The sequence below is a fragment of the Xenopus laevis genome, chromosome 6S, assembly GCF_017654675.1.
Source record: "Xenopus laevis strain J_2021 chromosome 6S, Xenopus_laevis_v10.1, whole genome shotgun sequence".
Classification (NCBI taxonomy): domain Eukaryota; kingdom Metazoa; phylum Chordata; class Amphibia; order Anura; family Pipidae; genus Xenopus; species Xenopus laevis.
Window position 1 is genome coordinate 106943991 of NC_054382.1, and position 12744 is coordinate 106956734.

The window sequence follows — 12744 nt, forward strand, 5'->3', positions numbered from 1 at the left end:
ACACAAACCTATAACAAGGGAAAATGTCACTGAGAATTGCATTAGTGTGAAAAATAAATAATAAAAGGGCACGTCCACAGTTCTCACCGTTAACAGGTTGAGCTTTACTGGTATTTGGGTCTGAGCCAGTTGGAAATAGGACAAGTAATTAGCCTCCTTAATAAACTGTTCCTTTATGAAATGCATGTTATTTTCTTTGTCTTCTCTACCTTTTTTTTTTTTACTGTGTTACACAAAACATTTAGTTACCTTGCATCTTGCCCTTACTGGGAAATGACCTCAGGAGTAAATTTTAAATTAAGACATTTTTAAGTAGAATGATATATGAAATAAAAAAAAAAAATTAAAATAGAAGATTCCTCCACTTGTACAGATGCAGGGCCTCCATCATTGGGGGAGAGTTGTCCTGGGGTATTTTCTGTCTTGGGGGGGGGGGCGGCCATGCTGCATTTACTTGATACGCCGGGCCCCCCTGCTGTCAGACAGCTGCAGTCTTTGGACGGGAGGGTGGAGTTCATGTGCCGGCAACATCTTTACTGTAACAGTTTTCTCTACTTTTCATTGGTCACTAAAGTTTAAGTTCAGGGTAAGTTGCATGGAGATTGGATAGGGTGGAGGGGAAGTTCAAACATGTCCCATCCAATCCCTGTGCAGCTGTACTCGGACTAAGACTTCAGTGACCAATCTGCAATAAGAATATGCAGGCACTTGAGTTCCTGCCCCCCTCCTTTCCAAAGTCTGCAACTCCCTGACAGTAGTGGGTGGGTAGAAATCAAGTAGGTGAAAAACTTTCACCCTAGTCACCAATGTTTTTTTTTTCTTAAAGGAGAAACAAACCCTTTATTAAAAAACCCTCTCTCTCAGGATGTACCAAACTGTAGATTTTGCCACTCCTAATATTGTAGCAATTTCTCTGATTATTTTCTGTTTTTGCAGCTTAAGGATGACTTGTTTCACCTGCATGGGGAGTTCCTTTGACCGCATGTTGTCTGTTCACAGCAAAATCTTCCACATACAAGCACCCCCCCCAATCAACTCCGGGGCTTTTATCTGCTTAATTGATAATGACATAACAAAGGAATTGCCCACACCTGCCCATGAAATAGCCTTTGAGTCGATTGTCCAATTGCTTTTGAGCCCCTGAAATGAGGCTTTAGTTCCTCACATTTTTATGCAATCTTTTTGTTCAAGCCCCTGAATTAAAGCTGAAAGTCTGCAGTTCAACTGCATCTGCACTGCGTATCTTGACAGCGCTATATAAATAAATGATGATGATCTGCGTTGTTTCATTTAAAATTCATTGTGGTCATGTACAGAACCACAATTAGAAAAAAAGTTGTCTGTCCAAAGATTTATGGGCCTAACTGTACATGGGGAGCACACATTGGTAATGAAACTTCACTGTACGTCACGTTACTGAGGATTCTTATTTTAAAGTGCACTAAATGCAAAATTCCTGGTCAGCTGAGTAGCCATATGCTACTAATAGAAGAGTTAGTAGCCTAGTGGGGTATTCAGCAGAACAAGAGCCCAAGTGACAGAATTATACAGACAAAGTTGACCACAAATGCCTTATCGGTAAAGGCCACCAAGCTGCATTGCACTCTATTAACAGAACTAGACAGTTCTGTTGATTTTCTGCTCAAGTAACTTTAAAGTCATTTCCTTAACAATACACGACAGGCGGCTTGACTGACTTATTGTATTTTTGCAGCACCTTGTTTTTCCAATCGGTCTTCCTTTAAAAGAGGAGAGATGTCAGCATAAAAGACACAAAGGGGATCTTTACATTATATTTCTGTTCAAAGACAAGCTAATGATACTTTGCTGACTTGTAATCAACTTGACAAGTGGATGCTGTGCAACCTTGTGCCTCCCACTGAAATCCGAGAGCCTGATTTGCACAATATTCTCCCTGTAAAGTGAAAGAAACCCAAATTCCAGACAGACTTAATGCTGCTGTGCAGAGAGAGTTGATCTGATAGTTCATCCCATTAAATAAAATCTGATAATACTGGGAAAACCAGCAGAGATGGTAGGGTAAGCTAATGAACTTGTTAAAGCACACTTAAGCACAAAAATAAAACAAATAAAGAAATGAGAATAACCCATTAGCAGTTTTCACTTTAAACAGTGCAACTAGTTAAATGAAACCAAAATGCAGCCTCATCAAAATCTTTACTAAAGCAACAGAACCCTCACGGTGTTATCGGTTGGAAGCAATGCTGCTAGCGCAAACAATAAGTAGCACTAGATGTCTGAATGAACTGTTGTAAATGGTCTCATGCATGACTACAGGGTAGAGTCCTGCAAAAGGTCGGGTACCCGCGGGTCACCCGCAAAAACATGTGGTACCCTGCGGGTAGAAGTTCCGGGTGCGGGTAAAGACGTGGGTCAGCCGCGGGTCTTCTCAATAGCAATATTAACTCCTTTTTTTCTGGTTACGTCTACTTCCGATGACGTCACTTCCGGTTTACAATGACAGCACTTCCTGTTTTACTCCTTTTTTTCTGATCACGTCTACTTCCGATGGTGTCACTTCCGGTTTACAATGACAGGACTTCCTGATTCTTGATGGACAGCGGGTCGCAGGTGCGGGTTGCGGATAAGGTACTTGTGGGTAGCAGTTCTAAGCAGGTAAGAATGCAGGTTGCGGGTCCAGGTTGCGGATTGCAGGTACGGGCCCCAAAAATAGACCCGCGCAGGACTCTACTAGTACAGGGGCTAAATTTTGATATAAAATTGTAAGCTGAAATGCAAATATTAACATTTAAGTGATGCACTTATAGAAATGTTATGAAACGTATCTAGAGACTTATGACCAACAGCAAACATATACAGGGTTGGACTGGGGGACACGTGGCCCACCGGGGCTGCAGTCTTCGGGGCCCCCTCCAACGACTTTTCGACATAACCCAGTGATTTGGACAACCGTTAAAAACACAAAAAGGGTTATTTATGAACAGTTGCGCATAAAAAAAACCCATTCATTAAAAGTATTTGCGTCAACAAATCTACTGGCAAGTACATTGCTGGAAAATTTGTAATACAGCACCAGCCCCAGTCTTGGCTAGATGGCAACCCTAAACAACAGGAGCTTATAGGCACTCAAAGAACCCCACAAGGGCCACAAAAAGTAAAATAAAGCTTTTGTTCACAGCTACATTAAAAAAAATTCACATTTCCATTTTCCCATAGGGCATGAAACACAGAGGGCAAACGGAGATATGCTTTTCTACTTGGTGAATGTATTTTCATACTCGTTTCCCGTGTGCTTGTCTTCAGTTAATAGGTGGCAACCTTGCATACTGCTTGCTATGGCTAACTAAAAGAAAGGCATACTTCTTTAATAATATTGACATGCAGATACAATTAAACTTTTTACATGCTAAATTACATATTTGCAGAAAAGCAAAATCACAAAAACAGGAATATGAAGCACATGCAAATAATATTATAATATCAGTGTTTATATAATAAAAGTTAATGATAACGCATTTCTTCTTAAAAGGACTAAGTATTTTAACCTAAGTCTGCCAGTAAGTAATATATCCCCAAGCTCCCCAAACTCTAAGACCTTTGAAATCGTCCTGGATCTTCTCCTCTTTAGCCCACACCCTTCTTGTGTCCTCCATCTTTAAAAATTTGTGTCTAGTATGCTCTAGTATGTTCGATAATGATTGTGTGTGCATTATTTAACCCCTGCTGGATCACTGGGGAAGCAAAAGCAGCAAAGTGGGAAAATGAATACCAAAAAACCCCCCCAAAACTAAATAAAATGATTTTATAAATAGGCTTTATTGGAAATTTTGTGATATAGCCCTAATGTATACTTAACACAGGATTAAGAGACATTTACATTTCAACATCTGGGAAGTTAGTCAAATGTTTCAAGTTTACCCAGAGAAGACTCCAAAATCAAAAGATAAATTATATACATTTTGACAATTTAGGTACAAATAATCCTAAATTAATGAGTTTATATTTCACTAGGCCTGGAATGAAGGAATAAAGAAACATTTGAAAGATAAGGCAAAGCAAACAAACATGGCCATACACAGTCCCATAATGTCCTCCTCAAGTGGGCATATCTGGAAAAGGTGACCTCGCCAAACGAGCGGATCTTTAAATGGAACTTAGTTAGCCTCCCTATCGGTTGCACTGAAACTTGGTAAACTTTTGGTAAATCTGCCTTGTAGATAAGTACGTCAGCAGGTCTATGCTGCTGTCATCTGAAAAGGTAGAAGGGTTCTATCCTATCACTGTTCCAATGTGTGGTAGTAATTCTGGGATTTTTCACTTTTAGGGGCCAATTCATTAACTTCGAGTGAAGGAATAGAAGAAAAAAAAACTTCGAATTTCGTAGTGTTTTGGCTACTTCGACCATCAAATGGGCTACTTCGACCTTCGAATCGAAGGATTCGAACTAAAAATCGCTCGACTATTCGATAGTCGAAGTACTGTCTCTTTAAGAAAAAACTTCGACCCCCTAGTTTGCCACCTAAAAGCTACCGAACCCAATGTTAGCCTATGGGGAAGGTCCCCATAGGCTTGCCTAACTTTTTTTGGTCGAAGGATAATCCTTCGATCGTTGGATTAAAATCCTTTGAATCGTTCAGTCGAATATCGAGGGTTAATTAACCCTCGATATTCGACCCTTGATGAATTTGCCCCTTAACATTTATACAGCAGTGAAAATACATATTGAACACGTCAATGTTTTTCTTGGTAAATATATCTCTAATGGGGCTATTGACATGAAATTTACACCAGATGTCGGTAACAACTCAAGTCCATAAATTAATTTGTGTCTAATAAAGTGGAATGACACAGGGAATGACTACTGAACACATGAAGAAAAGGAGGGCAAAAAGGCATGGAAAGCTTTTTTCAAGGTATCACACAAGAATCATCTCATGATGGGTAAAAGCAAAGAACTCTGTTGCAACTTTATTGTTGCAGAACATACTGATGGCATTGGTTACAGATGTATTTCTAAGCTTCTGATTGTTCCAGTGAGCACTGTTGGGGCCATCAAAATCCTTACTAAACCAAAAGAACCCCCACAGTGTTATCGTTTGGATGCAATGCTGCTAACGCAAACATTAAGTAGCGATAGATGTCTGAATGAACTGTTAGATATAAATGGTCTCATGCATGACTACAGTAAGGGAAACTATCGTCCGGTTTCCCTTCTTCCATTTGCATCCAATTTGCTGGAAAGGCTTGTTTAAAAATACCTGATCCAGTATCTCACTCACAACTCCCTTCTTGACCCCCTGCAATCTGGCTTCCGCCCAACAAACTCAACTCAAACTGCCAGTAGAAGATCATTGGTCATTCCATACTTATCCTGCAAGATCTATCTGCAGCCTTTGACACAGTTGACAACCCACTCCTCCTAGACATTCTATACTCAGCTGGCATTTGTGACACTGCTCTTTCATGCTGTTCATCTTATCTGTCTGACCGTTCCTTTAAAGTTGCCGTCTCTAACTCTACCTCTTCTACATTCCCACTCTCTGTCAGAGTTCCTCAAGGCTCTGTTCTAGGCCCTCTGCTATTGTCGCTTTATACTACTTCACTAGGAAAACGTATTTATTCGTTTGAACTTCAGTATCAACCTTTATGCTGATGACACCCAACTCTACTTGTCTACTCCTGACCTCTCTCCTTCTTTCCTTTCCCAAGTTACAGACTGTCTCTCTGCTGTCTCCTCTTGGATGTCACAGTGCCACCTGAAACTGAATTTTTCAAAAACAGAACTCATATTTCCTCCAAGATCTTCCGCTGTCCCTCGATATCACTCACAGTAAACAAAATCACCTTTCATTCAACCACACATGCACGCTGCCTAGGAGTTATCCTTATCCTATCCTAATTAACAATGAACGAAACAGCTGCACAGTTCCGCGATGAATCGAAGTGGATGTACGTAAATTATCTAATCGGATGAAAGGTAAGAAAACCCTGCTCACCCGGTAACAGACGTGACCTGGGTGTAGAAACCCCAGGTCCAGCGCTTGATTCAAGTAAACGGTCGCTGATATAAAAATGGAATAACACTCACCCGTAGTCTTTAGTGGTCCGGGTGCATCGCCCCGAACCCGTAGCAGGGGGTGTGTGCACAGTCAAGTATAGAGGAAAAGGCAAGCACAGCCGGATCCTATCCTATCCTAGACTCTATCTTTTTCACCACACATCCAAACACTTGTCGTATTCAACTGCTCAACATTGCCCAAATACGACCATATCTCAGTTTAGAAACAACCAAAAAAAACGTATTCAGTCTCTTATAATCTCCCGCCTTGATTACTGCAACCTACTTCACAACTCCAGTCTGTTATAAATGCTGTTGCTAGACTCATTCACCTATCTCACTGCTCAACATCAGCTGCTCCCATATGCATGTCCCTTCACTGGCTCCCAATCTCCTCTAGAATCAAATTCATACTACTCACACCTACATTCAAGGCCCTTAAAAGTGAAGCCCCTCCCTATATTTCATCTCCGATACACTCCTTCACACAACCTTCGCCTCGCTTCTCCTTTCATCACTTCTGCCCATTCTCATCTACAAGACTTCTCTCTGGCTTCTGCTTTTCTCTGGAACTTTCTGCCTCGAGCTGTCAGACTTTCTCCTTCTTTCCAAACTTTCAAATGCTCCTTAAAGGCCCATCTGTTTAAAGAAGCTTATTCAATGTACCTTAATTAATCAATCATTGCTGTCCCAAACTTGTTTATAAAATCCTTATGTCTCAATTGTACCCTAACCTTTATTTTGTAAACTCTCATATGTAGGGCCCTCTAATCCTATTGTACTCTGTAAACCCTTGTTTGTTGCTCACCATTTATTCCCGGTTTGTTATAACTAAGGTAAAGCACTGCATAACCTGTTGGCTCTATATAAATAAATGATGATGATCTCCTCCATCCAAATGGATCATTCATGGAAGAAATTCCTGGCTTCAAATGTGCTCACTGGAAAAACCTGCGATATACCGGATAAAGGTGAAACCAGTATGATGCCGACATCTGGCTATGCCGGCATTGTGTGTGCCTAGCAGGTGAGGTGTGCCTATAGAGTATTCCTGCTTGTGAAAGTATTCTTTCTCAATTGCAACATGTCATCAATGAAAACTACTCAACTGGTTTCACATATGCTTACAAGAAAACTCTACATTGCACGGAAGAAGCTCAATAAGACTGGACCAAGTCTCTCATAAAGCAGCCACCACGGCTGTGCTTTATAACCCAGTGGGTGGGCTTCAGTCTTTTAACATAGTATCACTGTTACACATATGCTCTATTGGTTGTTTGTTGGTGTCATGAGAGCCCACCAGATAAAACAAAATATATTTTCTGATTCCATTCAAGAGGCATGAAATGCTCACAAAAGAAATGTAAAATCTTTCCTTTTTACAGTGTGGGTTTTGTTCACTAAAGTGAGCACCTGGATATAATGATAAACCCCAGTGTTACTACTTGCTCCAAAACTTTTCATCTGCAATAGGAGCTGAGCATCATCATCTTCAGTCACATGACATGATCTACAATATACTGCCCTCGCTAATTTCCACTGCTACTTCAACCTCTATACAGGGCTTAAAATCAAGTGCCCCTGAAAAACTGGTTTGAAAAATAAAATGGGGATAGTAAAAGACCAAAGATCTTCTCAACCTTTATCATGTATAACTATGTATGATGCCTTTTTTTGGTCTGAGAAGACAGTACTAAAAGTCGAAGTTTCAATTTGAGTTTATGAGCATACCTATGAGATTAAAACCAAAGTGACATACAAACAATAGCTCTGCTGCTAAACTTTAAGCTAATATTTGCAAATACTGGATAGAAAAAATATTTTATTATTATGAATTAAGTGTTATCTCCCCTCCCCAGTTTAATCTGCAAATATGGTACGACTAAAACAAAGCAAGATCAACTGAACGGGAAACCACCCTTAAATGAAGGCAAACACAAGCATTGTAATGAGCTAAGCAAATGGACACAATTACCAGCAATAAAATATTTTCTGCAGGTGTACATAACTGGATTTTCCATATAATTCTTGTTAACGACTTTTAAACAAGTAAAACAGAAATAAAACCTTGTAAAACATTCACTGCCACTCAAGCTTTACAAGTTCCTCATTAGAAATGGTTATTAAAAAGCATACTTAAGAGTGTAATGACTTCCAAATGTTTCATGCTATTCTGCTAAATAAATTGACTTCAATTTGATCAGACTTCCAAGCCCTTGTCAAAATTTTTCCGCACTGCTGGCTAACTTTAAAGGAAGATTTAATTACCTGGCTATGCATGCTTTCTCCAGTTCATCTCCAACATCATTTAAAGCAGGTTTGATACCAAATTGATGTTTTGAGGAGCAGTGTATATCAGGTTTCATGAATACATGACTTTTGCCAAAACCAAAAAACTACTAGATTTGCTTTATTAACCATTTTAGTACAAGAGATTGTAAAATCTGTGGATATAAGGACCAAATTGAAAAATGATATAAATTCTACAATTAGTTGTACTTCCAGACCTGCTAATGCTGAACAAGCTGCAAATGGCAGTAACTAAGGAAAGATTGTCCTGTGGAGCACAATACCATGTGTCTGTAGTTGTTTTTGCATCAAGAGCATCGCACAACCCAAAATATATCGGGACAGGTTATTAAAGTTTGTAATAAACAATTCTAACGTTTTAGAGGTAAAATCTTGCATGCGGAAAAGGCATTTGACAGGGTATCCTGGGACTTTTTTTTTTAGAGGTACACTGGCAGGATTTGGTCTAGGTAAAGGGCTTATAAATATATTTGCACTATATAATAAACCAACTGCTAGATTAAATGTGAATGATATTTTGTCACCAGAAATGTACATCTGAAATGGTACAAGACAGGGGTGTCCATTATCCCTATTTCTATTCTATTTCTAATGGTAATGGAAACGTTATATTTATATTTAAAGGGGTTGTTCACCTTCCAAACACTTTTTTTCAGTTCAGTTGTTTTCAGATTGTTTCCCAGAAATAAAGACTTTTTTCAAGTACTTTCCATTATTTATTTTTTGCTGTTTTTCCAAAATCTAAATTTAAAGTTGAATGTTCCTGTCTGTGGTGTTTCAGTCTGGCCTCTCGGTAATTCAGGTGAAGACTCTAAGATGCTACAATTTTGCAACATTTAGTTGATACATTTCTCAGGAGCATTAGCAACTATTGTATCAATTTCAACAGCTGCCTGTAATGAAAACGCAGAGATTCTGCTCACCAGGGACAAAGATAAGAAATGTATCAACTAAATGTATCAATTTAAAACAGTTTACAGGGTCGGCGACCCCCCTCCCACAGCTGCTTTAGAAGGTGAAAAAACACAATTTACACTTCAATATTAGAAAAACGGTGACACATACAAAATGAAAAGTAATAGGAAAAAGTAGTTTTTTTCTGGTGATCTATTGGAAAACAACTAGTTGTTTGAAGGTGAACCACCCCTTTAAGGAACAGTAAAAATATACAGTATCAGGGTTTAAGTTAGGTGCATTTTAAACAGGAGTGTGCCTTTTATAGATATACCAATGGATTTGAGAAATGTGTATAAATATAATTTTATTCCACTGTTAGAAGAAATTGTAAATTGAAATCATGGAAGAAACTGCAATTTTAGTGGTTTGGTAGAATTCGATTAATTAAAATGATGGTTTTACGAGGTTCTTGTTACCAATCTGTTTTGCAAAGTCTAGTAAGATGAAAGGGATTATCAATAGCTTTGTGTGGAGGATAAAAAAAAGTAAGAATTAGGTATAATGCAATAATAAAGAATAAGCAGGAAGGAGGAGGATTTATCTTTATTATGCAGCAGTTCATCTCAATAGTTTTACAATTGAATCGGGGAAGAGATAAAGAGAAGCTTTGGCTGAATTGCGAACAATCATGCTCCTCAGTAATGCTGTGCAATCTAATTCTAATTTTAAAAATATCCCTATATTAGCTAGGAAGCAGATATTGGTAGTGGGAAACCTTGTATGTTTTGGAAGGATAACTATTATAAATGGAATTTATCTAAATATCCTTCTCCTTTAACACCTTTGTTGTATAATCTGTAAACGGTGTCAGAACTAAAACAGATATTCTTTACAATAAATAACAGTTTTGCTACCTTTAGCAAAAGTGCAATAAGTTAGAGAAAGACATCCCAGAGATATCTGGAATTATAATCAGCTGCAAGATTTTGTTGGTTCACTTCCTGGGGGTAATTGGAATAGAGAATTAACTTGGTATGAAAATTTTTTGCATAAATCATTATGTGTACAAAAATCTACCTCTGTGTTATACAAGCTGTTGGTTCAGTAATCTAGTTTAAGTGACAGAGTGATAGAGAATAAATAGCATAATTAATTCAATATTAGGTTAAAAGTAGATAAATGGAAACAGATTTATATTTCCAAGCATAAGAGTTTGATTGCTTCAAGATCACAAGAAACAAATTATAAGTTACTTATGCAATGGTATTATACGCCTGAAAAGTTAAATCAGATGTTCAAAGAAGTTCCAGATGTCTGTTAGAGGTGTTATCAAGGCGTAGGATCTAATAAGCATATTTGGTTCCCATGCCCCAAGATTGTTCAGTTTTGGCTGAAGATACTATACTGTATGTATTGCAAAGTTTGAATTTAGTACATCCGCAAGTTGATCTGCCGGTGTTGATAACCCTTCATTATAATTCTATCACCCACAAGGTTGCAGATCATAAATTACTTTTCTTTTCTTGATTCAGGTCGCTAAAGCTCTTATACAATGGAGGAGGAAATCTTTGGTTCCACCGTCATTTTTAAAGTGGTATAGTTATGTTGAGGACATTAGGAAATTTGAAGAAATCAAGAGCACTGAGAAATGGCCAATGGGACATACACAATGGTATATGGGAGAAGTGGATTGATGCTAAGAAAGATTGGGTTAATTAAGGTTAACAGTTAAAGAGTATCAGCTACGATATGATTCAAGGGGTCTATTTTAGTGACCAGAAGAGATGTCTATCGATTATAAAGAATAAACCTTAAAGGGGTTGTTCACCTTCCAAATACTTTTCCAGTTTAGTTGTTTTCTGGTTGTTCGTCAGAAATAAAGACTTTTTTCAATTGCTTTGTATTTTTTATTGTTTTTCCAAAAATTTAAGTTTAATGTTCTTGTCTCTGGTGTTTCAGTCCGGCAGCTCAGATCAGCAGTATCTGTGGAATATTAGCAACTGTCAATTCTAACAGCTGCCTTTAATGAAACTCAGGGATTCTGCTCAGCAGGAACAAAGATAACAAATGTATCAATTTAGAACAGTTAAAGCGTCCATAGCTGCTTTAGAATGTGAAAAATGGAAGTTTACACATCTGTATTAGAAAAATGTATTCATTAATAGGTAAAATGGTTGAATGGAAAGTGGGTGCGTTTTTCTGTGGTGAATTCTAATTTCAAATAAATCTGCTCCTTAATGTGGTTCTCCCTAAATCTATAAATTTGGATTAAACATTCTGACATTAAAAAATCAATCTGTTGAAGCAAAGGAAGATTTTGCAAATACAGGTATAGGACCTGTTATCCAGAATTCTCAGGACCTGGGCTTCCTGGGTAATGGCTCTTTCTGTAATTTGGATCTCCATACCTTAAGTCTACTAGAATATCATGTAAACATTAAATAAACCCAATAGACTGGTTTTGCTTCCAATAAGGATTAATTATATCTTAGTTAGATACAAGCTACTGTTTTATTATTACAGAGAAAAAGCAAACAAGAAGAAAAACCTGCGGCTCTATCCAAATATTAAGTATTTAACTATTTCTAATAAAAAGCCGAAGCTCACCCTGTGTGAAAATTGACCTGGGTGCAAAGCCCCAGGTTCATCTCTAAAGGGGGTCAGCCTTCTCGGCACTGTTACATAAATAATGTATATGTGTGAATTGTTCACACTAACCGTTGAAGATGGGTGGCCCGGGTGCAGTGCCCCGAACCCGTAGCTTGGGGTGAGATGCAAGGAAATCCTGAAATGAGCGCACACTCTGGCGGCAGAACCAATGCGGATAAAAATTAAAAACAAAAAGTCCTAACGCATTTCGTATCTAGAGATAGGTAATCATAGGCTCTTTCCAAGAAAGATTGTTTGTTTCAATACACACGTGTAGAGCTGAATCGTCAGATATACAGGTAGAAACAATAGAATTCTGTATCTGACGATTCAGCACTAACAATGGCCGATGTTTTTAGTGCCTTCAAAGGCACCCGATACAAATTTTCCGTCCAGCCTGAACGACGAGCTGACCGATATCCAAGTCTTCTGCCGATATCGGTCGGCTCTTTTTTTGTTTCGTACGATATTATCTGTGCGTCTATGGGCACCTTTACCCTGGGCTGAGGAAAAATCTTATTGACCCGGGGGGGGGGGGGAGCGATCAGCCTATTCTTCTCCTTTAATATAAACAAGTCTTTACAAAAAAATATAAATACAGTAATAAAAATGTAAGCACAGGTGGCTGGGAAGAAAAAATAAATAAGATTAGTACCTGATCGTGGCTTGCCTCTAGTGAGCTGCCAATGCCATGGAAAGTCATCTGTACGGGGGACAATGTCAAGCAGGTCAAGAAATCATTACCGCTTTGTCGATCACTGTAATTTATCTGGAATAAAGAGATCATAGATCAGATTACAAGGATATTCTTCTGCACAACTGCGTTAAATAAAAGATACCACAATAGG

At 38.4% G+C, this 12744-nt stretch overlaps 1 protein-coding gene across 4 annotated transcripts in view; it reads right to left on the reverse strand.

Moving 5' to 3' along the window:
• Positions 1-12744, reverse strand: part of stau2.S (staufen double-stranded RNA binding protein 2 S homeolog) — a 125072-nt gene that overhangs the window by 27291 nt on the left and 85037 nt on the right. For all 4 annotated transcript variants that reach the window (XM_041567084.1, XM_018268598.2, XM_041567083.1 and 1 more), the window contains 1 exon segment: positions 12552-12665. In XM_041567084.1, coding sequence (XP_041423018.1) covers positions 12552-12665 — 114 coding nt within the window.